Genomic DNA, 27,284 nt, shown 5'->3' with positions numbered 1-27,284 from the left:
AAGAGAGTCTTGGAGGGGGTCTTTATTAGTCTCTTAAAAAAAAAAAGCATTCGGGGTCTCTCTGTAGCAGGGAGACGGAGAAATGCTTCTTTTTTTCCGGTTAAACAATAAAATTAAGAAAAATAACAATGGAGAAAGAGACACAAACCAAGGCCTGAGAAGGCATGTGGGGAACGGCGTTGCCTTTGGTGCCAGAGGGTCCCGCAGGAAGAGCTGGAGCGTACTTGCTGCTTTGGGAGGCAAGGGGGTTAGTGGTGGGAAGTCATAAGGGCTAGCTGGGGGCTGGCTGGCATCTCACTGCCCCCAAGTGCTCCAGGAGTGATCTCAGCCAGAAGAGGAGCTACCCCCAGTGTAAATCAGCAGAAATGAACTCCACAGCAGTCACTAGGGAGGATTTTGCCCCTCCCACACACCGAGAGGAAGCAGGACTAACTGCTGTACAATGAGAAGAGCTACTGCAGGTGTCAATCAGGAGTCACTCCATGGAAGTCAAGGGAGAGAATTACCCTTTTGGTCACCTTGGTGCAGGCCAGGCAGTAGTGTGAATTCCTCTCCCCTCCCCGACACAGGACCACCACCACCAAAGTGAGAGGAGCTACATACAGTGCAAATGAGGAGTAACTCCACTGCTGACATCAGTGCAGGTTCCCCTCACCCCCAGTACTCCTGTGGCACTCACTGAGGCTGATTCCCCTCACACACACGCCCGGGCAATCAGGAATCACCCCATGGGAGCACAAGTGGCTATTCTGGCACCAGCAAAGAGTTCCTCTTAACACCAAACTGCTTTGCTGCCAGCACACTGGCACCTCCGACAGCAGCTGCTCCTTGCCTGGCACCCTCTCCCCGCCCCACACACAGAGAAAGAAAACACCATTTGAAGAGATTTGACTCCCATACACTGCTGCAGGGGGTAAGGGATTTTCAATACCTCATGGCCACTGTTAACCCTGCAGGGTGGCGGACACCAAACAAGGGGTAAGGCCAGGCACATCCCCACATGAGCTTCCCCGCCCCCTCCCCCCCAACCTCACCCCAAGGAATCACTTTCCCTCCTTGAGGAAGCAGGGGATGCTAGAGTAGATAGGAACCCTGTGAAACCAAGGAATCTTGGCTACCAACTCTGCCGCCTGTGCCCCACTACACCCCCCCCCTTCCTATTGCATGACACAATTGGGGGTCCCACCCGAACGCCTAAAAAAGGTTCAGCTGCCGGCTTCTTTGGTCTCCCAGGAAGACCTGAATTTGGCTGCTTATGGAGGGTGGTTGGAAAAGAGGGAAGGACCTCGTGGCATTTGGGCAGATTTCCCTCCGCAGTTCCTGCCCGACCACTGCAACTCAGCTTCTCAGCTGCGTATGCCAGCGTGTGAGGTGCGAAGTGGGAGGGCTCAACCTTTTTTTTCTGAGGCCTCTCAACATGCTATAAAAACTCAACAGCCCACCTGTGCCACAAGAACTAATTTTCCACATATAAAAGCCAGGACTGGTATAGCAAGCAGGGCAATTGCTTGGGACTCCATGCCACAACGGGCCTTGCGAAGCTAGGTTACTCAGGTGTCTGCCCCAGGTGGCAGTCCTCCGGGCCCTGGGCTGAAGCCCCATGCGGTGGGTCCCAGAAAGTTTCTGGCCCCCCTTGAAGCATGCTCATGCCCATCCCCATGAGACCCAGACGCCTGGTTCAGAACCACTGACAAAGACTGGGGTAATGCTAACAAACCCCTGGAATCCACACAGCCCAGCCCTTATTCCATCTCCTGAAAGACCATGGGGACAGATCCCTGGAGTCCAACTGCTGGGATTCACCCAGCTCAGCCCCCATTAGGGTTTCCCAACCTATGGGTTGCAACCCAAATACAGGTTGTCGTTACATTTCAAAAGGGTCGCCAAGTGTCTCCGCCCCCCTCCCGTTTTTGAATTGCCTGAGGTCATGGAAGTGGTGGTACAACCCCTCTCCCTGGGAGGGTTTTCAGTCCTGCCCTCACAAAGCCCTGCTGGGGGATGGGGGATTGCTCCTGCTGTGGCGGAATGGGGGGTTAGGTTTGGGGATCTCCGGAGGGCCCTGGCATCCCTATGAGTCTCTATTTGTTTGCTTTCTTCTACAGGTGGTGCGGGCCATCAACATCATCCTGCTGCGCAGGGTCATCAACCTTGGTGATATGGATGCCATTGTCGCTGGCTTTGTCAACATGGGCTTTCCCAAGGGCGGGGGGAAGGGGAGACTTTTGACGGCACCCACATCTCCATCTGGGTTCCTGACCACCAAGTCTCCCTGAATTGTCAAAATGGGTTCCCATCTGGAAAAGGTTGGGAACCGCTGGCCCCCATGATGCTTCTGGATAGATCAGTGTGCAGAGGTCAACAGATCTCTTGGGGTCAGCTGCTAAGATCCTAGCCTCTGCTCTGCCTAACTATACATTTTACTGGGGGATTCAGCTCCTGTGCTACCTTCCATTCCAACAGATTAAAGAAGGGTTAAAGACCCCCTGGAATCCCCAGCTGGGATCTACCCACCTCATCCCTCTATACTCCCTCCTGAGAGATCAAGATGTGGGGCATAAATCTGCTGGGATCCACCTTGCCTAGCCCGCATGCTGCTACCTGGTAGATTGGAGAAGGGAAGAGATAGCTTACAGGGATTCAACCAGGCCAACCATCCCAACTCTGTCTCTCATGGGGCAGTTGCATGGGGTAGGTATGTAAAATCCCATTTAATTGGTTAGCCAGTTAAATATATTGTTTAACTGATTAACCCATTAAAGGGGGGCTGCTCCAGTCCAGCTGGGCTGAAGTGATCCCTCCCCATCCACCACTGGGCTGGAGTGGCCCCCTCACCGCAGGCAGCCCAGCTAGAACAGCCGCTGCCTGCACCTCCCCACCACTACCAGAGACAGACACTGCTCCAGACACCCAGGCCCGCCACAGACAGGGGCTACTACAGATGACTGGAGCAGCTCCTGTACTGAAGCGGCTCCCTGCCCACAGCAGGTGGGGAGCTGCTCCAGCCCCTGTGAATTAATCTTAACTGATAAGCCTCACACTTTAAGGATGAGGCTTACCAATTAACCAGTTAATTGGTTAAACATTCACATCCTTAGTATGGGGACACAGTGTGGGGAGGCTGGGGCGAGAGGGTAACTAATTCCCCAAATGGCCCCTCCTTCTGTTCTTCTCCCACTCCTCCCCTGCGGGTGAGGATGAAGATGGGCAGGCAGAGCAGGAAGCATTAATATTCCTCTCCCGCCCGCCCGAGTGCCTCCGCGTCATTAATCATCGTGTCCGCTCTTCTCCCTGCGCCAGGCAGCTGCTTCCAAGACATCAGGCAATTTCATGCAAATGACATGGGGCCCTCTCTACTTCACACCCAGATGTCTCCACCCCAAGACACATGCTCTCCTTCACCCATCACCATCCCTACCCAGCCCAAAGGCACCCACTTACAGCCTATAGGGCTTATGACTTTCAGGGGAAGGAGAATTTGACCTTCAAAGACAGGGAGAGAACCGAGGTGTCCTGGCTTGCAACTCACCCTGTCCTGCTCTATCCACTAGACCTCACTCATCCCCCAGAGCCAGGAACAGAACCAGGAGTTCTCATGCCTTCACCCCGGTCTCAGGGGGGTGGGAAATGAGACATGAAAAGCACCAGCTCTGATCCGAGGTGGGGGTGACTGTCTGGGGGGGGGGTGGCAGTGGGGGTGATGGGAAGCTGCTATCCCTTCTCCCTTCTGGTGGTGATGTGAAATTAATCTGATGGGTCTCAGACTGATTCCCAATAGGCTGCGTTGTTCAGGGATATCCCAGCTGGCCACCTCGCTTCCAGGGGCCAACTGGAAGCCAATGAGTCTGTAATGGAAGCAGTGGGAATATACTGTTGGGGGCAGTAGTCTCTGTATGGGACAGGAGGTTGGGGTTGTGGGGGCTACAGTGGATGAGGAGTTAATGGCCACAGGTTGGAGGAGCGTGGGAAGGTGAGCAGGAAGCTGCAGCAGGAGAAAAGGAGCAGATGTGGGGCTGCAGTGGAGGGGATTTGGGGAGGGGGGAAAGGGAGCAGTGGGAGGGGACAGAAGCTGTATGGGAGCTGAGACCAGCCCCCCCCGCTCCCCCCCCCCACACACACACACCCTACAGAGGCCCAGGCCTGGCATATTAGGATGCTGTCTGCTCTCCTCCCGTCACCATGGAGACCAGCTCCAAGAATCCCTCAGGCATGACGGTAGCAGCCATATTGTTCCAATACTGCAGCCCCCCCAGCACCCTGACAGGAGGGGGCCCTGAGGAGGGAAAGCCATGGGGGGAAGGCTGGCAGTGTTCACTGGCACCACAGGAAGTATGAAACTGGTGCCTCACAATCCCGACCTGAAACCCCCACCCAGAGCTCTGCTCTCCTGGCTAACCTGCTCCCACATTAACTAGGATTCCCCAGCTCTATTATACAGTAGCTTCTGGTACTGGGGAGGCAGTAAATCACACCCAGCCTCCGCCTTGTCCAAGTCCAACCACGGGCTCCTTACTGCCAACTGCTCACAGCTGTGCGAGCACAGACAGCAAGTGCTGCCAGGCCTCTCAGCACCTGTGCCCTCCTGACATGCTCACCACATGGGCCCTCTCTTGTATACATGCTGCACAATCCTCCTTTGCACACCCACTTTACACAAACCCTCCCTTGCATACACACTCCCACCTTCATGCCCCATGCAGACACAAGAGTGCACACCTCTCATGTATGTGCACCAGCCTAGTCTATGGACACAAAACACCAGGTCATAGTCACGCGCTACACATGCATTCCAACATGCCAGACACATACAACAGAACATGGTTATATACTGAGGTATCACACACATACATGCACACACATGCTCCTCATGGGCTTGCACCTGCCCTAATATTCACCATCTGCATGCCATGCACACGCACTGTGACACATGCACTGCTAAGTACCCCACACAGCCTTGCACAGGGCTGGAGACAGGACAGTGGGAGGGGAGGGCCAGGGCTCTGAGGTGGTACCAAGCATTCTCTGCTTCAGATGTTGGCTAGCTCGTTCTTGTTCACATGCTGAGGCTTTGGCTGGTGGCCCAGGTAGGGTCAGGAAGGAATTTTACTCAGGTCAGACTGGCAGGGATTTGGGGGTGTCTTCCTGTGTGTGTGGGCCCACATCGCTTGCCATGATCACATGAGTACTTCTCACATCATCATTTCCCTGCTTCTCTCCTCTGCCTATGGCCCAGAACAGCCTAGTCTCCTATGGGCTCATTGTGGGAAGAACTACTCAATCTGTGTAGCCCCAAGTCCCATGAGGCCCACATCACTCATGTCCTTATGCAATCACCCATTCACTCACATGCCACATTCACACATCTGGGTAGGACCCCACACACCCTGATCCAATCCTTCACCCCACCATGCACTCACATGTGTGTGCACACTACAAACATGCACACAGGAGTCTGTGTTTGCCCACAGCAGCTTTGCTAGCAGGGTGGGGCGTGATTAATGGCCCTATTCATTGGCCTGGCATAGGTGCCCAGATAACATGCCCTACTTTGTCTCGGATCATGTCGGTTAATGACAGGCCCGTAACCATAATCGGCATGGAGCTGCCGCTCGCTCGGGAGATTAATAACAGTGCAGGTCCCCATATAATGCAAATCACAGCTCAAGTATTTGCATAACAGAATCTCACTGGTTCCAATCCCCTCATTTGCATATCAATACTCCATTGGTACCATTGGCTCCCTTCATTATCATAACACCATCCCACTAGTTATAATATCCCCTTCATTAGCAAAACACCAATCCATTTGTTCCAATGCCCTCTTCATTAGCATAACACAAAGCCACTGGCCCTCAGGAGTTTGGAAGCTGGGTTGATTAAGGGCTGTGGGACTGGAAATGGTGGGGGCTACAGCTATGCACCCCAGTCTACAAATGTGGAAAGCCAGGAAAGGGAAATTCATTGTGTGGAGCACAGACGGATGGTGCAAGGAGCAGGAGGAGATTTGGCAGAGGTGTGTGCACGTGTGTGAGCATGTGTGACTAATGCAAATGACCTGCAGGCCAAGGGATGCACTGGCCTGCTTTCTCTACACATGCCAAGGAAAGATGGGGCCTGTCATACAGATTCTGCAAACAGGTGGCGTGGGTTCAAACATACATGCACTCACACAGACATGAACATACATATAAGCACACACATAGACATGCACACCCCCTCAGTCAGCAAATACTCCAAACACAATACTTGCAGAGGAGATGGGCATCTCACATGGCATGCTCACACAGACACACACCAAATACTTAGGAAGTGCATGATGCATGCAACATGCCTGCACACAGATGTGTGCCACGCAAGTTCAACACACAGGAAGGGCACATTCCCTGCAAAATGTTCACCCACAAGCAGAGACGAATGCACATAGAACACGCAACAGAGTTATAGTCCCTATGGCACACTTATACCTATACCCACACAATGCATGGGATGTGAGTCCCCCCCCACACAGTACCCAGGCTGCTGGGCCCAGGGGCAGATGACTGTTTTCCGGGGCCCCGGGCAGCATAACTCCGCGGGGCCCCCTTTGCCACGGCGCATGCACGGGGCTTTTTTTAGCGCGGGGCCCGGGGCGGCTGCCCCGTTCGCCCTGCCCTATATCCGCCCCTGGCTGGGCCCATACTCTTGCCTGTGCAAACACAAGTGGTTCCCTTATAACATAATGCTCCCCAACAGTGCCACCTGCCTCCCTACCCAGTAAGGGTCCCTACCCAGTAAGGGGCAGAGGCTGCACCCAAGATCCTACTCCTCTCTTTGGGAATTTCCCTGTTCTGAGAAGACATGTCATCAAGTCACCATGCTGCTAAATCTTATCTCCCTGTTACAGACACCTATGTATCCCCAACACTGCAGCACACAGCACCAGGGTGTCAGGACACACACACACACACACACACACACACACACACACACACACACCATTTGTAACCTCTCCAAAGACATGCATGCACATACACAGCTGCATCCCTACACAACCCCGGGGAGAGAGACAGCCACACACATACACACACACGCACGGCCAGTCACTCTCACCCTATTAGGCCACCAACGGACAAAATGGTGGTAGGATACAAGGGCAGACTGACACACAAACGCCCACACACACAGACTCCACACAGGCACTGTACAATAACACAGCAGCAGAACAGAAGCAGGGAGGGGGAGATAAAAGCAGGGACACAAGCTCGCACAAACAGTTTGTCCGATTCTCCCCTCCCCCCCCCCCACACGCTGCAGCATCCAGGCCCCACTAGAGATTCACAATGTCCCCCTGCTCATGACACTGGCACAAAGACATACCAGGGAAGCAGCCCCCAGAGTGTTCAACGCCCACCCTGAAACTCAACCTGCTCAACCAATCACCAATGCCCACACTCCTCCTAGAGCTGGGACTAGAACCCAGGAGTCCTGGCTTCCACCCCCCCTGCTCTACCCTGGGTCTGGCAATAGAGTGGGAGAGTCTTGAGGGGGTCATGCTGGAATAGGGAACACACGCCGCATGGTTGGATGTGGGGTGCACTGGAGCAGGGTCCTGCAACATGGACCACAGAGAGTATGTCTGCATATGGCTTCCTGGGGACAAGCCTCACACAGTGAATGGGGGGAGGGGACGGGAAAATACAGGAAAAAGGCTTCCCCTTCCAGGTCCTCTGCACCCTCCCAACCCCCCCCCCCCCCTCAGGCAGTGGGAAACCCCTACCTCTTTCCCTTGCCCATCCTTCACTGTACCGCTTAGCCAGGCAGCAGCCAGGGAGGTGGTGTGATAGTAGCAGGCAGCCACTGGCTGAATTCCCCTAAGGCCTGGGGGATCCTGGTTCTTCTGCTTCCAAATTGGACATTGTTTACATTCATACAGCCCCAAACTCTCCTTCCTGAAGCACACCAGCCCAGTGGGAGGGAGCATCCCAAGCCCAGCCCCCTGTGGGCCCAGAGCCTTCCCATTCCAAACACAGACCCCTGCCCAGCTCAGTGCCCAGACACAGCCCCTGTGTCCTGGGAAGACCCTACAATAATAGACCTGTGTGAATAGCTGCACTGCTTCAGGAGAGTGTTTCTCAACCAGTGGTATGAGTACCCTTAGGGGTACTCGAGAGAAGTCTGGGGGATACGCCAACACAATTGAAATTTGTAGAAAACTGAATTTTTGTTTTGAGTTTTACAGAGCTTTGTTATTTTTGTACTTTTTACACCCAAAAATTCCATCGCCCTCCCGCCCACATAAGTTGTTTGAAGAAATGTGTTGCAATGGTAGAAAAAATGTGTGTGTCTGAAAACTGTAGGTACTGGGGGTACTTTTTTTTTTTTTAAATCAAGGTTGAGAAACACTGCTTTAGGAGACTGCAGTAACAAACCAGCCCACACAGCCCCAGCACACCCCAGAGACCCTACAATAACACATCTGCCAGTGCAATACAGAATGGGATCTGGAGAGGGAAATGGCTCTGCCTTGCTGAGGTTCAGCATTAATGGAAAAAACAAATTTCCCCAGCAGGCAGAGCCAGGGACAGACAGGGACTGTCCAGTTCTGGGGGTGGGGAGGGGCAGGGAGCACCAGCTAGGCCTAGTGTACACATAGGGACTGACTGGGAAACGCTTGGGAAAGAGCAGAGCAGGGCAGCAGCTGTATAGGAAGAAGGGCTGGGGAGTAGTGTGTAAGGGTAAGTAAGGTGCAGGGGATCTTTTATACAGGTTGTTCACCCATAGCTGAGATGCAGATGCCAGTGAGGTGGGCTACAGAGCTACTTATGCTGAGATCCCTTGCTCAACACTGAGACGCAGCCTCCTCTGGGGTGGTGCGCAAGAGTTGTACATACAAAGATGCTGGTGGGAAAGGGACAGGGCTTGTAGTTGTACTCCCTGGATGTGTCTGGGATGTCTTCCTGGCCCTGGTAACAAGGCAAAGGGATGGGAAGCTGGGTCGAGGGGGCAGGGCTCCCCCATGGGGATCAGGTGCCTTTCCCATCTGGGCCCACAACTGAGAAATCAAATAGACACCACAGACACATACCATAGACACAAACTGTATTTACAAGCAATACAATACACATCAACACCCAACAGAATATATACTGTTCTTACACACGTGTGCCCCATACACACACGTGCCCCATACACACACACATCACTTACCTCCTGAGTGCCCATGCACCCTATTCATGCGTTCGGAGAACCCAACACACCCCACTCTCATGCTCTGACCACACACGTGCACCCATATACCAGACTCACACACTCTGAACATGCACACACATACACAGTACACATGTATGCCCCTTGTTCACACATTCACAAAGCACTCATACATAACACATACCCACCTCAAACCTCCCACATGAACACACGTGTGCACAACTTCTACAGACTCACCTTCATGCACTGCCACCACAACACAACACACTCACACTACACTGATGCACCAAAGCCCCCCCACACCCAACAATCCCTCTAGGAATCACATTTACTGCTCCCTCTCACTCCCTGTGCAACTCCCTCCCCCCACTTACTGCATGGGGATAGATAAGGGAACCACCCCATTCCCACACTGCCCCCTGCAAGATCTCTTAGACAAGCATTAAATAATCAAGTAGAGCAGCGGTTTTCAAACTACGGGTCATGACCCAGAACTGCGTCGTGGAATGTCAGGCACTGGGTCTCATTGCTGCAGGGGGATCAGGTGACCAGAGGAGATGCTAAGGCAGCTACTGCCTGTCCTGGCACCACAGACTGCACTGTACCCTAGAAGCAGCCAGCAGCTGACCCAGCTCCTGGAGGGTGGGGGGGGTAGAGAGAGCACAGGGCTCTAAACACAGCCCCTGTCCTGAGCGCTAGCGCCACACCCTCCCATTGGCTGGGAACCAGCTGCTGGCTGCTTTTGGGGCACAGCATGGTCTGCGATGCCAGGGGAGGCAGGAAGCCTGTCTTAGCACCCTTGCTGCACTGTTGACAGGGAGCCACTCAAAGTAAGCCCCTCCTGCTCAGCCCTAACTCCACCAACACCCCAAAGCTCTCCTATTCAGCCCCACCTTGGAGCCCACATGCCAATAAAATTATGTTCGGTCATGGGCATAAAAAAAATGTTCTTCAACAGGGTCATGAGAAAAAAAAGTTTGAAAACCGCTGAAATAGAGGTCCCAACCCCCATCCCCGGACCAAATACCAAGGCTGCATCCCCAAGCCAGATGATTCGTCAAGAGGTAGGAAGAAAGGGTGTAGTATAGAGCCCACGGAGGAGGGCTTTGGGGGCAGGAAAGGGAGTATGGGGGCAGAGAAGGCCACAGAAGTGAGGTGCCTTATAATTTGGTGGGGTGCGGTCTATTCCACCCCCCAGGCAGGATCACCCCCTACAGACCATTCCAGTCTAGGACAGCAGGGGGAAGCTCTATGGGATGTGTTTGTAGGGAAGCTCTGCAACCCAATATCTTGGTTCTGATCCCATCCTTCCCCAGCCACCTCAGTCAACACATGCCCCCACCCGCCTCTGTGACAAAATGGTGAATAACACCCCAATGGAGGAAAACAGCCACGGAGATAGACTGCTATTGCTGTGCTTGGACTCTCCACAGCCAGACAAGACAAAGCCTAGGGATCTGGGAGGACCCAAAAACAACTGGGGATGCCTGGCTGGAAGCTCTATCCTGAGACAGACACCCCAGACGTACATGACCAAAGGATCCAATTCATCATCATGTGGTGGGCGCATGGAGTTGGGGCGCTGTTGGAACGCAGGGGAACCCCAACCCAGTCACCCATGAACCCCCCAGTCCAGTCTCTCCTCGGCAGATCCCATAGGGCAAAGGAGCAGAAAACAGTCCCCCCATACTGAGGCACAAATTTGCTTCTTGTAGCATGGCCCCAGCCCTAGCCCTCCGACAGCCTCACACGCCATCCATAGCCAGCACGGGGAATGCAAAGGGGTCACTCACCTTCCATCGTGTGCTCTTCTGCCACAAACATCCCCACAGACCGGACACACAGACACAGAAAGAGAGAAAGAGACAGGGTTAGTGAGGGCAGTGTGGTCACCAGCACAAACACACACTTAAAAATAAGTAGGAACAGTCTGTAGGGGCAATCCTGGCCCCAAGGGGATAGACTGTAGGGGGCCATGCTGCCCAAGAGCTGGGGAATTAGGCTGGAGGAGCACAGTTTCCCGAGTTCTCCAGCAATCCCTCAGTCATGTCCTACATTTCCCCATTGTGGGGTTCCCAGGGCAATGGGCAGGATGGGAGCCAAAGGGCCATGACGGAGGATTTCCACACAGAGCCCTTACTGAAGCCTCTAGCCTCCCTGGGATGGGGTTGACAAAGTCTGGGGTCCCAGTTTACAGACACTAAATTCTGCTCCCCCCATAAGAGTCCCAGTGACATTGAGGGAGGGGTCAGGGCAGGCAGGGGGTGACAGGCTAAACCAGTCATAGGAGGACAAGATTATGCAATCCAGAGCCCCCTGGTGCCCCTCACCCACCTACAGCCCCAGCCAGCCCAGCCTGGGCCCCACAAACCCAGCCCTGCCAGTGCCCCTCACCCACCCACAGCCCCAGCCAGCCCAGCCTGAGCCCCTCACACACACCCTGCCACTGCCTCTCACTTCTAGTTCTCGCAACATGGACCCATCCCAGCTTCCCACCAATGCTGCAATCCCCCACCCTCAAGTTGCCTGGGGAGGAGTATTTTGAAGGATCTGGGTTGGTTGGGCTTGTTTCAGAAGCTGCCTTTGATCCTAGCCTCTGGTCCCTGAAGAGAAGGCCCCTTTGATCACATAAACCCAACCCAGCTGCTTTGGTGGGACTACAGGACAGGCAGGAGCCCTCCTTGAAACAAGGCCAGGAATGCTGGAATGCCCCAGCTCTGGAGGGGAATGGGATTTAGTAGTTAGAGCACAAGATTTAAGAGTCAGGGTCCAGGGTTCAGAACAGGAGTGAGGCTGAGCCATGATTCCTGGGTTCTCTCTCTGGCTATGGAAAGGGTGTAGGGCCGGCTGGGTGGGTGGCTATACAGCACCAGTTCTGACAGTGGGTGTCTGGGTATGATCTGTGGGGTTTGCACAGAGCTCAATGCAGGATAGATGCTTTCTGTTGTACATAAATGTTCTGTCACCAGCCTCTATCATTTCTTTAGTCCCTTACTGCCATTCCCAGACTCACTCTGTGAGGAAGCAGGAGGCTTTCTGGCACCAGGGCTACGATGGCAGAGAGCTGCAGGTCAGGGTTGAGGAGCACCAACTAAGGAGAGGGGGAGCCCAGGGCTGAGATAGCAAGGGGCTGTGGGTCAGAACTGGGGAACACCAGCAGAGCTGTGGGGAAGCCCAGAACTGGGATAGCAGGGGCAGCAGACTCAGGCAGAACTCCCCTTGTGACAACGAGGGCTGGAGTTTGTGGGGGCTGCAGAAGGGAAGGCTTTGTCTGAGCAGAGTGCGACCAGCTGTGCCCCCAGACACAAACACATGGGATAGGGCCCCAGGCTCCCACCCCTCAGCATAACACTTCCACTCCCACAGAACAGAGCAATTCATAAACAGGCCAAGGCAAGGAGCTCACAGCCAATGACAGGGGCCAGGAGGTTAACCACAGAGTCCTCGCCCCTTCCACACATGTACCAAAGGACCCTCTCCCACCTCCTCCCCCCAAATCCAGCTACGAGGACCAGGGACAGCAGGCAGGACAGCTAAGGGGGAGTAACACCGCCCCACATATGCCCCTCAGTCCCAACCTGCAGCATCCTGCCATCCCAGCCCTACACTCCCCCACCAGAGCCCCTCAGTCGCAAGCCTGCACTCCCCCTTCCCTGGCAGCACCCCTCAGTCCTGACCTGCAGCCCCGTGACCTCAGGTCTGCATTACCCCCATATCTTTGCTAATGCTCTTCAGTCTTGACACACATTCTCTCACCCACCTCTCCACAGAATGGGGTGGAGCCAGGAATGCACCGATGTACCCCACATACCCCCAACACACTCCCCAGATATCCCCCACAACAGTCACCCTAATGCACCCCCATATACTCCCTACCCCAGCACCCCAGATGTCCCACTGACCACAATGCCTTCCAACTGGTTGCATGGCAGGGTGGGGGAGGGGTGCTGAGGCACCGGGTCCCTCTTGCTCAGTTATCACTAAGGAGGAGCAAATGCATGATTTCCATGGCAACCCCAAACAAAAGGCTGGCCTAGATGACATGGGCTCTAACACATGGGGGCAGGGGAGATAAAAAAGGGGGCATCCTTAACAAACATTCTCCTCCCTGACACGCTGGTAGGAGCCAGGACTCGTGGTTCTATCCCCAACCCTGGGCAGAGAGTGGCGTCTAGTGGGCACCTGATGGCTAGGACACCTGGGTCCCAGCATGCCCTAGAATGAGACCCTTCCCCTCCTCTCCGCAGGGTGCACTGGGGGAAAGAAAGGGTCCATACCACCTATGGGGGGTCAGGCATTCCATAGAGCAGCCCTTGCTGGGAGACCAATGCCCCCTGGTCCTAGAAGCCTGCTGCTCCAGCAGGTCAGCCCCTGTTCAATGGGATCTGGGCCAGTCCCAGACTCTGCCCCTGCCCCACCCCATGCCCTACTGATGGGAGATGAGCCCATGAGTCTGGGACCTTGAAACTGCCATCAACTGTGGAATTTCAGGGGAGGGAGTGATGTGGAATACATATGCAAGGGAAAAAGGAGATAGCAACTCTGGGCATGCGCATGTGGGCCTGCCTGTCTATAGGTCTGTGAGGCATGTATGCCTGGTAGGTGTGGGTCTACCTGTAGGATGTGTGGGGGTCAGTCTGTGGGCCTCTGGGGTACATATTCATATCTGTGTGTGTCAGTTGGTCTGCAGAGTGTATGAACATCTGTCTCTCTGCCTGCAGTACAGCCCCCACAGGCATCAGACTCCCAGACAACCCATCCCCAATGTGGGGCTGGCATACACCTCACATAGTGGCTGCCAGGCCTGCACAGGCGGACACCAGGACAGCAGCACTAAGCATGTTCGCTAGCAAGTGAGACAGGCAGAGCAATGGCACACAATGCTCGCTAAGGATACGTCTACACTGCAGCACAATTTCGGGATACTTCTGGTATCCTGAAATAGCTATTCCGCAGCTATTCTGCATGTTTTAAACAAGCCCATTATTTTGAAATATAACAGGCTTGCTATTCCGATGTCCCTGTAAACCTCGTTCCACGAGGATTAAGGGACATTTCGGAAGAGCAGTTTATTTCAAAATTTGGTGCTGAGTAGACAGTGCCAGATTCCAAAATAAGCTATTTTGAAATTAACTCGAAATAAGCTACGCAATTTGCGTAGCTCAAATTGCGTAGCTTATTTCAAGCTAAGGGTACAGTGTAGATGCACCCTAATAGTGTACAAGGGCCCATGCCCGCCCCGTACAGGGAAGGACACATCCCCACACCCACGTCCTAGGAAGCCCTCTGGAGCCAAATGATCAGCAATGGACATTGACCTGATGCCTGACCCCTCGCAATATGTTCCAGAGCCCCAACATCAGGGCTGAATCCCAAGCCTTCCAGCGCACTCAAAATGTATTCTAGAACCCCAACACAAGGGTCAAATCCAAGCCCTCCAACGTGCTCGAGATGTGTTCTAGAGCCCCTGCATTAGGGTTGAATCTAGACCACCCTAAAAGAACCCATTTCAGGGCTCACCCTCATACTCGATTTTCAGGCTACATGTGCTTGAAGTAAATGATGAACTCACAGTCCCTCCCTGCAGCCCCACCCCCAGTGTTCCTGCACAATGGGAATTCTCCAATGTGAACAATGAGCAGAGCAGTGGTGAAGCACAAACATGGTGAGAAAGCTGGTGGTCCACAAGCTTGGCTGGGTTGTATCCCACTGACCTTGGGTGAGTCCCTTGCCCACTTTCCCCCAGTGCCTCAGTTTCCCATCCTTCGTAGAGACTATGAGCTCTTCAGGGAAAAGATCATCTCTCACTATGTGTTCCGCAGCACCCAACAAGAGGCCAGATCTCAGTGACCGGAGGGTGGGGGAGCCCATTTTCTGTTGGGGACCTGGCCTTCTGCAGGCTCTGATCTCAGCTGGGTTGGGGGAGGGGTCTGTGCAGCACCCAACCTGCTGGGGGGTTCTGATCTCAGCCAGGGCAGGCAGATGCTATGGAATAAAATGACTCGGGAATTTTGTGTCATTCAAGGAGCGAACCTCTGCATTTTGTGCTGAGCCCAATCCACAGTGGGAGGAGGGATCGATCCCAAGCAAACCCCACCCATTGCTTACATTGCAAAGGCTTTCCCAGCAGCTCCTCTCCCTTGCACAGACACCCCTTGCTTTCCACACTGGCTACATTGGGCGAGTTTCACGCTCCCTGCCGGCTGCAGACAGTGGCACAGCTGGTGGGGGGGGGAGGACTCCTTAGCACCACCTGGTGGTGCCCAGCTGTTCAGCACAGGGTTCAGGCGGCACAAGCCATGCAGAAAAGCCATCCTCCCGAGGGGCATGCAGGCAGGGATGGCAAGCTCTCTCAACATCCTGTCTCCTGGCAGTTCTTCTCCAGCTGACCTTGGGCTGTCCTTGCAGAAGCAGAGATTGAGCACGGATGGCTGGGCCCGAAGAGCCTCCCCCAGCCCCCTGGAGAGACACACACGGGGGACCCGGGCCAGGCAGCAGCATGGCTCAGCCCAGCGCTTAGCACTCCCCACATGTGAACAGCGCTAATGGGAGCAGGTGGGGGCACCATGGAAGGAACGTCAGGTCCAGTGAGGAGAAAGTACAAGAGAGACAAAAGAAATGAATGAAAAAAAATGGGAAAAAGCAAAAAAGAAGAAAGAAAAGAAAAAGATGAAAAATGTGAATGAAAGAAAGAACAAGAATAGGGGGAAAAGAAGAGTAAAAAGGTATAAACATGAGTAAGAAAGAAACTGGAAACATGGCAGAAGAAAGAAAAGTCAACAGAAGAATAAATGAAAAAGGAAAAGCACAAAAGAATGAAGGAATAAAAAGGAAAGAAACAAGGAATGAAAGAATGAGGAATGATAAATAATAAATGAATGGAAACAAACAAGAGAAAAGAACAAAATAAAATACAGGGGGAAAAGGAAACAAAATAATGAAGAAAAGAGAATAAAGAAATGCACACGTGAGAAAGGAAGGGAACAAACGAAGAAAAGAATTAATGAAAAAGTGAAAGAAGAAAGAAAGATCGACAGGGGTTTGGGAAGGGAGGAAAAAGGGGGAAGTGGGGCAAAGCAGGGAGGCAGGAACATGAACAGAGAACAGGGAAAAGGGGGACACCTCATGGACTTGGCACCTTGTCCAGCCCCTGAGGGCCCCTTTTCTGCCCTTCCCTGGCTGGGCCAGACTGGGGGAGAGGGGTACATAATGAGATTCAGGGTAACATGGGCACCTGAGAAGGCTCAGTGATCACTGAGGGAGAGAGGTGACAAACATCCCCCCATTCAGAATCTGATCCACCCTCTGCCATCACCCCCTCTCATACCCCACAGACTCTGTCCAGACCAATCACCCTGGGGACATCTGATCCTGCACTGTGGGATGCATAGGCAGGCTGGCACCTCCCATTGGGTTGGGGTCCAGGTGCCAAGATGTAACAGCCCCTAATATAAAGCATGGACCCCCCACAAGCAGGCAACCCTACCACAGCCTGGCCCTTGACTTACCAGAACATTTGCTATACCCTTAACCTGTGCCTAAAACAGAGCGTGCAGGTACCCACTGCAACCACACCAGCCCCATCTCATGCCATTCGCTCACAGTACCCCACACACAGCAGGACTAATAATCCTACACCCTTACAACCGCACACCCAACATCCTACACTACCAGTACACACCAAGAGCACAATTCTACAAGTGTACAGTCTAACAACCCTACACCCAATCCCATTTGTATATGCAACATAATCCCATACATACAACCCTACAACTGATATCCTATCCCACTTGTATACACACACATGCACAAAGCATAATCCTACACCTGCACATCAAAACCTTATACATGTATATAGACACAGCATAATCTTTCACAATTTTGTATACAACACACTACAGAAGGGCTTTGAAAGTATCAACATGTACGCTGTTATATGCAGCCCCCCCCCATGCTGCTGCCTCTTCTCTGAGGCAGCAAGGTGGGGGGGCAGGCACATACCAGCTCCCACAGAGTCCCCAGCCCCCCACCAATATACAATGCTAAGCCATCTCCCAGCGCATAACACCAGCACCCCACCTCATGCTGCAAAGCCAACTCCCAGCACATATCCACTCCGGCGGAGTCACCTGCCCCTGTGTGTAAACTTGTAACCACTGAAATTTTCAGCGGTTACGTTTACCTAAACAAACACATTTAAACATCCCTGCACACATATGGCATAAATTCCCCCAACAGCCTCAATTCTCCTTACATACATACATACACACACACACACACACACACACACACACACACACACACCAGCACACTCATACAACCAGACATCCCTACACCCTATAATACTTGTACTCATACACACAATTCACCCATACAACCTCATACCCCAAAACTCATTGTCTCCTGCTTGTGTACATACACATATATACAAAGTATAATCCTTCAATGCTACATCCTAACACCCCACTATAAATCATTCCTGTACCTCTAGTATATACCCACACAAAACAACATCTACAGGAAGAATCATGAAAATGTCGAAGAACATAACACTCTGAACTACTTTAAAACACCCACCTGCACACCACAATCCTTCACCCATACAATTAACATCCTACAACTTAATGCCTCAGCCCACAGCCTTGTGTTCAAACACACACAAACACAGAGCATAATCCTTCACTATACACAATGCCTTCTGCACACAGCCACACAATGCACTATAGCACAATACCCATACTTTTACTTCTTCACACATCACAATTCTTCACCCATACAACACTTTCTGCACACTGCAAAACAACACTTCACTTCAACACCCTAACTCTCTACACTTTGGTCAGTGTTCCCTCTAATTTTTGTCATCCATGTGGAAAATAAATTTTGTTATGTGCACTAAGGCATGTGCAGATGTGCATCACCAGTAGAAAAACATGATGTTGGCTGTGTGTGCTGTGGGCACTATGCTAATCAGCTGGATGGCATTTGAATCACTCCTGGGTGGCTGTCCAAGCATTCAGCTTATACAGAACACTGTTCCTGGTAGTTCTACACCTTCTCCCATACACCCTAATGCACAAACACCCTCTCTCCCTAGTGCAGAGGCACACTTCTCATAATCCTTCACTCAGACAATATAATACCCCAGGACACAGCACCCCAATGACCTTTTCTTTCTACATGCAACATAGTTGAGCCAACCTCACACTATGCATTACCCTTGCATTTAAAAACCTCCCCCATAATCATCCCACTGTACCCAGCAGCCCCCCATTATATCCCCCCAAACCTCCTCATTCACTGAAGAGTAGTTACCAAAATCATCCCCTGGGCAACCAACCTAGGCAATAGTCATCAAGGAGTCACCACACTGTTTTCCATAGCAACCGGTCTCAGCCAAAGAATTCAGTCAGCACAATTTCCACAGCAATGATGGATGGTTGCCAGGAGTCAACCAGCCCAACTAACTGTCTCCATAGCAACCAGCCCTAGACAACAGCCACCAAGAAGCTAGCCAGTGCAATCCTATCCCTAGCAAGCAGCCATACACAACAGCCAATGAAGATTTGGTTGGCCCAGTTGTCTCCCAAGAAACAGTCACTAGTCAGATGTTGTCTTAATCCCCTCCATAGCAATCAAACTAGATAACCAACACCCAGAATTGAGAGCCTGTGAGGAAGTGTGTGGGAGGATTGTGCACTGAAGATGAGGGAGATGTGTGTTTGTCTATGTGTGGTTGAATGCACTGGGTAGGTGAGCAAGTAGTCGGCTGCTTTTTGTATAGCTACTGTATTTGTGTGTGTTGTGTGAGTGGGTGGGTGCAGGGGCAGCCCGTGGCTATAGGCGGACTCGGCCACCACCTAGGGCGCCGCCGCTTGGACGCCTGATGATGGCGTCAGTCCATTGACGGCCCTGCAGGCGGGGACGCCGATCGCATGTTCTGCCTGGGGCGCCAGCTGCCGCAGCCAGCCTCAGGCCACTCCTGGGTGGGTGTGACAGTTTTAGATGGTGTGTTGTGTATCTGTGTCTGATGTGTGTCAGAGAGAGGAAGAGAAAGCATGTGTAACTGGACGTGATTCTCGTGTGTTTGTTTGTAAGTACTGCGTGTGTGTGTGTGTGTGTGTGTGTGTGTGTGTGTGTGTGTGTGTGTGTGAAGTGTTTTGGGAGTGCCTGTTTTCCTCTCTGTGAATTTAAGAAAGTGTGTGTCTATGAATCTATGAGTGACACATGCGAGCAGGTGTCTGTGTTGTGTGACTATTTATGTTGCTGGGTGCCTACCTGTATGAACTAGGGGTGGTAGGTATCATGTAAATGAATAGTCGTGTAACCACATGAAATCTTAGCAGTTACACAACTCTTCAACAGTCCCCAGGGGCGGGCTGGCAGATAGTGTGCTCCTGGCCTGTTCCTGTATCAGAGGAAGCAGCATGGGGTGGCAGGTGAGAGCCCGTCTGTCAGGGGAGCCAATTTAAAAACCAGCTCCCCGTGCAGACCAGCTGCCTGCTGCCCTGTGCTGCTGCCTCTAATACAGAGGCAGCAGCACGGGGTGGCAGGGAGTTCCCCGGGAGCGGGCCAAGAGCAGACCAGGAGCGCACTAGCTTCTGGCCTGGCCTGGGGACTATCAAATAGTCATGTAGCCATAAGAGATAGCAGCACAGGGGAGGGGGAGGGAAGGCTGCCGTAAAGCAGCCTTTGTCCAAGGCAGCCTGGGTTCATTGCAGACAGAGGCTGCTTTGGAGCAGCCTCCCCTGTCCTCCCCCACCTCACGCTCCTGCCTCTGATAGAGGCAGGAGTGAAAGGGGGGGGGCAGGCGGCAATGTGGAGCTGGTGCTGGAGGAACTGGCTTTTAAACCAGCTCCTGCCTCCCCGTCCTCTCCCCCTGCCCGCCCCACTGCCTCTGTAGGAGGCGGGCAGGTGAGTCCATGGAGTCGGCTTCCCACGCATATTGGCTCCTACCTGTCCCCTACCCCTCCATGCTGCTGCCTCTATCAGACTGCACAGAGGAGGAGGGAGAGGAGACAGGAAGATCCGGTGCTTGTGGGGAGCCTACTTAAAGCCAGCTCCTCATGGGCTCCCCCTCCCCGCTGCCTCTGATATTGAGGCAGCAAGGGGGAGGAGGTGCATATAATCAACAAGATTAATCTTATGATTAAGATTATTGGCTAACTGTGTAGTCAATTACACATTGACATTAGGGATGTTAGCAAGTAGTTGACTATTCGACTACCCAATAAGCATAAGCTTATTGGGCAGTCAAATGCAGTTCTCAACTACTCACTTCCCCTCCACCCTTGCTGCCTCTGTATGAGAGCAGTGCTGCCTGCCCCTCCCACCTATCAGAGGCAGCAGAGGAAGATAGGGAAAGCTGCTACCAAGCGGCCCGTTTGCAATGGCCAGGGCTGGCCGCACACAGAGGCTGCTTTGGCACGTCCATTTAAAATGCAGAGCGGCAGCGCAGGTGTCTCCCAGAGCCAGCACCAGGCAGGTCTGCTCAGGCCCAACTCGAGCTGGCTTTGGGAGCTACCTCTGTTGCGGCTCTGCAGAGCGGTCCTTATTGACTCATCCTGTAGTCAATGCAAATTGTATCGACTACACAATTAGATAACTGGAATTTAACATCCTTAGTTGACATCCCTAGTGTGAACCATGCGTGACTGTCATTCTCCATGTGTCGGTACATGTTTTGTGTGAGTGTCTGTGTGTGTGTGTGTGTTATGTGTATGGATGCTATCTGCAAAGGGGGGGAGGGGCTGCATGTCTGCCCTTGTAGTGTGTCATCATTGTGTGCGTGCGCACATATGCTGTGAGTTTGCCTGAGCGTTGTCTATCTGTGCGTGTTGGAGAGGGGGGAAATAATGTGTTACAAATGAGTATGTCTGTGTCCCCACACACACACACACACACAAAAGCGCTACTGACTGGCCAGGAAGCACGCCCCCTCTGTCAGTTGGGGCAATACACACACAGCTGACCAAGCACTGGATCACAGCCAAGCAGACAGCCATGAACACCACACGGCTGGGCTGGGCTTGCTCCCCCAACCAGAGCCTGATCTCCCCACCCCCACAAACCCCTGTTAACCGGGCAGGGAAAGGAACTCGGTCAAGGTCACCCAGCCACTCAGTCACAGGAGGAACCCAGAGCTCCTGATTCTCTAACCCACTAGGCCCTACTCCCCTCCCAGAGCTGGCACAGAACCCAGGAGTCCAGGCTCCCAGTCCCCTGCTCTATTCAGGGGGCCTCAGTGTCTCTCCGCAGTGCAGTGTCACCGTGGCTGTGCTGGAATAGCTCGGCAGATGAAGAGGCACTTGCAGGCTTTTAGGTATTTAATAGCCTTGTGGGCACAGACTTCAAGTGACAGGGACCAGAGAGGATGGGCCCCAGGCCTGATAGAGGGTGGGCGGGGAAGGATCAAGGTGGATGGGCCCCTCAGCCTGGTGGTGGACAGCAGGTAGGGCAGAGGGGATCAAGGTGGACGAGCCCTTGGGCCTGGTGGCAGGCAGCAAGGTGGTCAGGAGGTACCAGGCTGGATGGGCCTTTGGACCTGATCCAGTCCGATTGTCCCTAAATTCCTGTCTCCCTTCTCTGCCCATCACCACTGCAGCCCTCCCCCAGGCAAACACTCCTCTGCTCTCACCCGGCGAAACCCTCACTTGCCATTTCTAGGGAGGCAGCCCATTGCAGATGCTGGGGACCTCGGCTGGGCGGCAGGACCCTGGGTTCCAGCCCAAGCTCTGCCCTGACCTTGGACAAGCGTCTCCACTCGCTGCCTCCATTCCCCCTTCACCACCTTGTGTCTGTTTCGACTGTCAGCTCTGTGGGGCACGGTCTGTCAGGGCGCATGTGGGCAGCGTGATGGGGATCTCGCTCTCAGGCCCAGGGAGAAGGTCTATACCCACCGGCACTAGCAGAACACACTTCCCTTGCAGGGGTGTCGGGGAGAGTCTTTCACTCCATCACGGCGCAAAGCCCTGTTGGGTACTTTGTTCCCAAGCACCACACTCACCCTCTCTTTACAACTGGCCACTGCATTCCCAAAGCAGCTACCAACTTCGGGCTCGCTGGCCCGTTTCACCCCTTCGCAGTGACCACCAGGGGCACATGGGCTTGGGGAATGAGGAGGGACTAAGGCCAACCGGGTTCAATTCCTACATGTCATTACCTCAGGCCTCAGTTTCCCCATCTGTAAAACAGGGAATAATCATCCTTCATCTACTGAGAATATAAACTGTCTGGAGCAGGACCTGGCTTTAGAGCTGCACTGACCATGGGCTACACTGGTGTAAAGCCCTCTGAGCAAATTACAGTCACTGAGCACTGGTGACAATGGCTGACCACGCTGCTGGGAGACACAAAGTCAGACACAAGGTGGGTTCCGCTGTACCTTTTAAAAACACAATAGCCACCCACACGAACTCATTGGCCACACTGGCCATGACTTGAGTTCGGGGCTCACCCAGGAAGTGCTCACTGACTCTTTATTTTTGAAATAACCCTAAAGTGTTTTTCTGAAGGAATGGAAAATTTGGAAAAATGTTCTTCCCTTTTAAAAGTCTGATTTCTGGTTGAAAAATGGAAAATGAGACAGGAAAAAATCCGATTGGGACCTAACCATGTATTCGAACACTGAATTTTGGGGGGGGATGATTATGAAGGGGGGGCATAAAAAAGTAGTCAAGGGAAGTTGCATGGGAAATAAAAGGACTTTTTCAAAATTTCCAACAAAAAAATCCTTTTTTTTTTTTTCTCCCAATCGATCTGACTTGGCTTTCAAGGAACATGGACAATTCAAAACACACAGGTCTGCCTGGTATCCATGGACCTTCCAAAACTCACAACAGCACTAATTCTCCCAGCCAATCTTGGGGGCCCCTTATCCACCCCCAAACTGAGCCCAGGACCCCTGTTGGATGCAGGCCCAGGGCTAAGGAAGGCTCCCCACATGTTCTGTTCTGCCTGACTCCTGTAAGTAGCCATCAAGTCCCTGCATCCCCTAGGCACAGGAAGGCTCCACACATGACCCCCTCTCCTCCGTCCCCCTCCCCCGCCCCAGTGCTGGCTGCACAACTCCCATTGGCCAGGAACTGTGAGCAGGGAAAGGTGTGGGAGAGGCACCTGCATGTGCAAGGGCTGCACACAGAATCTCCCCAGCCTGGCTGCCCATGCACCTAGGGGCCATGGGGACCTGGTGGCTGCTTATTAGCAGGTGCAGGAAGCACCACCAGGACCTTGCACACCAAACCTCCAGCCTCAGCCCAGAGTGTCCCCCGCACCTATATTCCCTCCCAGAACCAGCCTCCCCACATAGCTCAACTCCCTGTCCCAGCCAGAAGTCTCCTCCTGCACCCCAAACCTCTCATCCCCAGCCCGAGACCAGAGCCTGCAACACCCCCACCGGTGCCCTCCCTCCTTCCACTCCTCCCCCCCAACACCAAGCCCAGCCCAGCTCAGAGCCCTCTTCCATACCCTAACCTCCTCATTTCTGGCCCCACCTGGAGCCCTTACCCCCCGTACCCAAATCCCCTGCCCCAGCCCAGAGTACCTTCCTGCAACTCAGATCCCTCATCCCTGGGTCCAGTGGTGACTGCTGGGGAGGGACACAAAGGAGACACCAGCCATGTGACCCCCACATGACTCCTCCCCACACCACCTCTGTCCTCACCTATCCCTCTGCATCTCTTCCCACCTCTGCTGGACCCCTGCTCCATGTAGGGATGTTAAATTTAGATTAATCGGCTAATCTAATAGTCAATGCAAACTGCATCGATTAGTCGATAAGGGTGCACCCACCTTTGAAGTACAGCAACAGCCTCAAGTCTGTTGCTACACTTCAAAGGCGAAATCGCTGCAGGGAGCATGGGACCAGGCAGGGACTCAAGCTGCTTTGAAATGCCACATGCAGCCTGGGGACAGCTGACTCCCCCACTGGCCCTGGGCTGCAAACAGTGTTTCAAAGCGGCAATGCTGCGTGGAGCCCAGGGTCTGGCCCCAGGCTCCATGAGGTGCTGCTGCTTTGAAGTACCCCTTCCTCTTCCCTCCCCCTCCCCTTGTTGCCTCTTTCTGATAGAGGCAGCGGCGGGAGAGGGAGAGCAACTAGTCAACTAGTGTGAGTTGACTAGTCGTTCACATCCTTAGCCCCACCCCCACTCTTCCCCCAGATCCCTGCCCCAAGCGATGCAGCCCAGGGACTAGTTGAGTGCCTGGAGCTGGCAACAGAGGTTGGACCCCCTCCGCACTCACTAGTGGCAACTGGAAGCAGAGAGACCCATCCCCAGTCCACTCCCCTCCACCCACTCCCAGCAACATCACTCTGTTTTCGGCTGCCGCTAGCCCCCTTCCACACGGCTGGAACAGAGTGGGCTGGGGCCAGGTTGCTCCGCTAGCTGCTGGTGCCACTGAGTGCGAGAGCTGGCCACCATGGCATTGGGGTACATGACCCTTCATGCCTCCCCATACGTCGACCCTGCCTGGCCTGACCCCAGAGCCCACACACCCTCCACGCTCCAACCCACTGACCTAATGAGTGAGGGTGGGGGAAGGCAAGTGACAGAGGATGGAGTGAGTAGGGGGCAGGACCAGGAGTAGGAGTGGTGGGTCAGGGCCCCCATCGGACTAGGCACTGCACTGATCCATCCCACCCCCACTGAAGTCAGTGCCCCTGTCAGGCTGGGGGCTGCCCAAACACACAGGGTCAGTTTATTCCCTGCATTTTACAGACAAAGGAACTGCGGCGGCAGCGGGGGGGGGGGGGGGAGGAGAGAAGAGGAGGGGGGAGTGACTTGCCATTGACCCAGCTTACCCAAGTACAATCCAGTTCCCGACTCCCAGCCTAAATAAGACACTCCCCCAGACTCCAGTAACTGAGCCTCCATAACCACTGGACTCCACTCCCCTCTCCTCCCAGAGCTGACATGGAACCCAGGAGTCCTAGCTCCCTGCCCTGTGTTCTAACCTTGTAAGCCTCAACATCCAGTACAGCCTGCAGCGTGTTCATCCCTGTTCCCTTCTAGCAGGGGATTCGGAGAAGCCACCAAAGAAGAGTCCAGAGCCCACAGCTTAGGCAAGGGGCCAGCACCCCAACCCTGGACAGCTGACACCCCAAACACCTCCAATCCAGGCCCTCACCCACTCCACCTGCCCCCATGGGTCTCACCTTCACTGCAGAACTTGCCCTGGAAGCCAGTCATGCTGCAGTCGCACTGCACCTCACCGTTCAGCACACTGCAGAGCCCACCGTGGGCGCAGGGGTTCTGCTTGGTGCACAGGTACTCGGTATCACTGCGGATGCCCTGGCTGCCCAGCAGGGCCGGCGGCATGTCGCCCACCTTGAGGTTGGCCACCAGCCCCTTGAACGGCACCTCATACTTCACAGTGCTCAGGGTGAGGGCTGAGAGGCGCACGTCGGGTGGGATCCCCCCCACAAAGAGGTCGCTCTCCACCGCCATGTCCCGCCGCTTGGACTTGACCTCGGCCACCTTGGCCTCGCCATCCACCACGAGCATGGTCTCCCGGTAGTTACGGGTCAGAAGCACCATGTGCCAGCGGTCGTCGTCCACAGGCGTCTCCAAATGCAAATTGGCAGGCTCGGCACAGGAGATGGTGAAGCGCAGGCGCAGGCGCCCCTCAGCGATCATGAGCTCCAGGAAGTCGCAGTTCCCCCCATCATCCAGGTACAGCACCAGCGCCCACGAGACATTAGTCTTCAGGCTGAAGCTCAGCTCCCCCAAGGAGCTGGCATCCCAGCGGGCATAGCGGGCCCACTGCCCCGTGGCACCACCAAACTCCAGCGCTGCCCCGCCCGCCCCTGGGCCCAGCAGAGCACCCATCAGCAACACCAAAGGCATCAGGGCACCCAGTCTGGCCATGGCGCCCAGTTGCATCTGTCCCTGCCCCCCCCTCAAGGCAAATGCTGGGCGCCGCCCCCCCCAACACCACTGCCTTAGATCCTCATGGGGGGGGCAGGCAGCTTGATGCAGGGAGGGAGGGGCAGGAGGGATTGAGATGCAGTGGCTTCCTCGGAGGCGGGGAGCAGGTGGCGATGAGAGGGGGTTCCACTCAGAGAGAAGGTGGGGCACTTTCACTGCCACTTAGTGACACGGGGCAAAAGGACACCAGGATCCAAATATCCAGAATTCAGAGAGAACAAATCCAGACCCCTGAAAAGTCAACCCCCTCCCCCCACCCAGCCTCTGCCAATCACAGGCTCCAGGTCCGGCTCCAGCAGGTTACAGCATCCTCCTCCAGCAGGGTGCAGAACCAGCCAGGCCCACAGGCAGAGCCCAGTCTGGCAGACAGAGGGTGCTTGGTCCCGCTCCGGCGGCTCGTCACAGGAGGGCAGAGCTGCAGGAAGATAGAGGAGATGTGAGGCCAGGCTATGTGCACCATGCAGCCTGCTCTGACCCATTAGACCCCACCCTCCCAGACCTGGGGGCTAAACCCACAATAGCCACAGGGCTAGCAACTCTCCCCAGAAATGCTCCATCTCATAGTAGTTCCAGCCCATAACCTCCTCTGATTGGCTGCTCTTCCCCACTTTCTCCGCCTCCTAGTGGAGGGTGGCCAATCACAGCTGTTACAGGAGGCCAAGTTGCCCATGCACATCTCCCCCCCCCCCCCACGTCCAGTCCCATGGAACAAGGCTTTTGGGTAGGGCAGGGGAAGGGGAAGCAGGCCACGCCATGCTCACAGGGAGGACGGGGGAAAATGAGGGAGTAGGCCTTACCATTCTTATAGTGAGGATGAAAGAGGTGGGAGCAGGCCGTACCATTCTCACAGGGAGGATGGGGGGGAAGAGAGGTGGGAGTAGGCAATGCCTTTCTCACTGTAATGATGAGAATGAGAGAGGGCAAAAGCAGACCATACCATTCTCACAGCAAGGATAAGGGGAAGAGGAGGGAGCAGGACATACCATTCTCACAGCAAGGAGGGGAGATAGGGAGGAGGGAGCAGGCCATACCATTCTCACAGCAAGAATGGGGGAAAAGAGAGAGGCAGGAGCAGGTCACACTATTCTCACAACAGGGAGGGGGGAAAAGAGGCAGAAGCAGTCTGTACCATTCTCTCCATGAGGAAGAGGGTGAAGAGGTGGGAGCAGTCATACT

The 27,284-nt window shown here is 54.1% G+C and overlaps 1 protein-coding gene across 20 annotated transcripts in view; it reads right to left on the bottom strand.

Moving 5' to 3' along the window:
• The window catches only part of NRXN2 (neurexin 2), a 332,982-nt gene extending 306,211 nt beyond the window's left edge, over positions 1-26,771 (bottom strand). For 5 of the 20 annotated variants that reach the window (XM_075939195.2, XM_089781132.1, XM_089781137.1 and 2 more), the window contains exons 1-2: positions 25,337-26,762; positions 10,977-10,994 (exon numbers count right to left, since the gene is read on the bottom strand). In XM_075939195.2, the coding sequence (XP_075795310.1) occupies positions 10,977-10,994; positions 25,337-26,063 (745 nt within the window). In that variant the 5' untranslated portion in view covers positions 26,064-26,762. Of the gene's footprint in view, positions 1-148; positions 429-10,976; positions 10,995-25,336 lie in introns of those variants that run through there. The other 15 variants (XM_075939211.2, XM_075939215.2, XM_089781138.1 and 12 more) reach the window with 9 other exon arrangements.
• Between the last annotated feature and the right edge of the window lie 513 nt (positions 26,772-27,284).

This window comes from Pelodiscus sinensis, chromosome 11, assembly GCF_052426305.1.
Source record: "Pelodiscus sinensis isolate ZL-2025 chromosome 11, ASM5242630v1, whole genome shotgun sequence".
NCBI lineage: Eukaryota > Metazoa > Chordata > Testudines > Trionychidae > Pelodiscus > Pelodiscus sinensis.
This window is presented reverse-complemented; position numbering and strand designations above follow the sequence as displayed.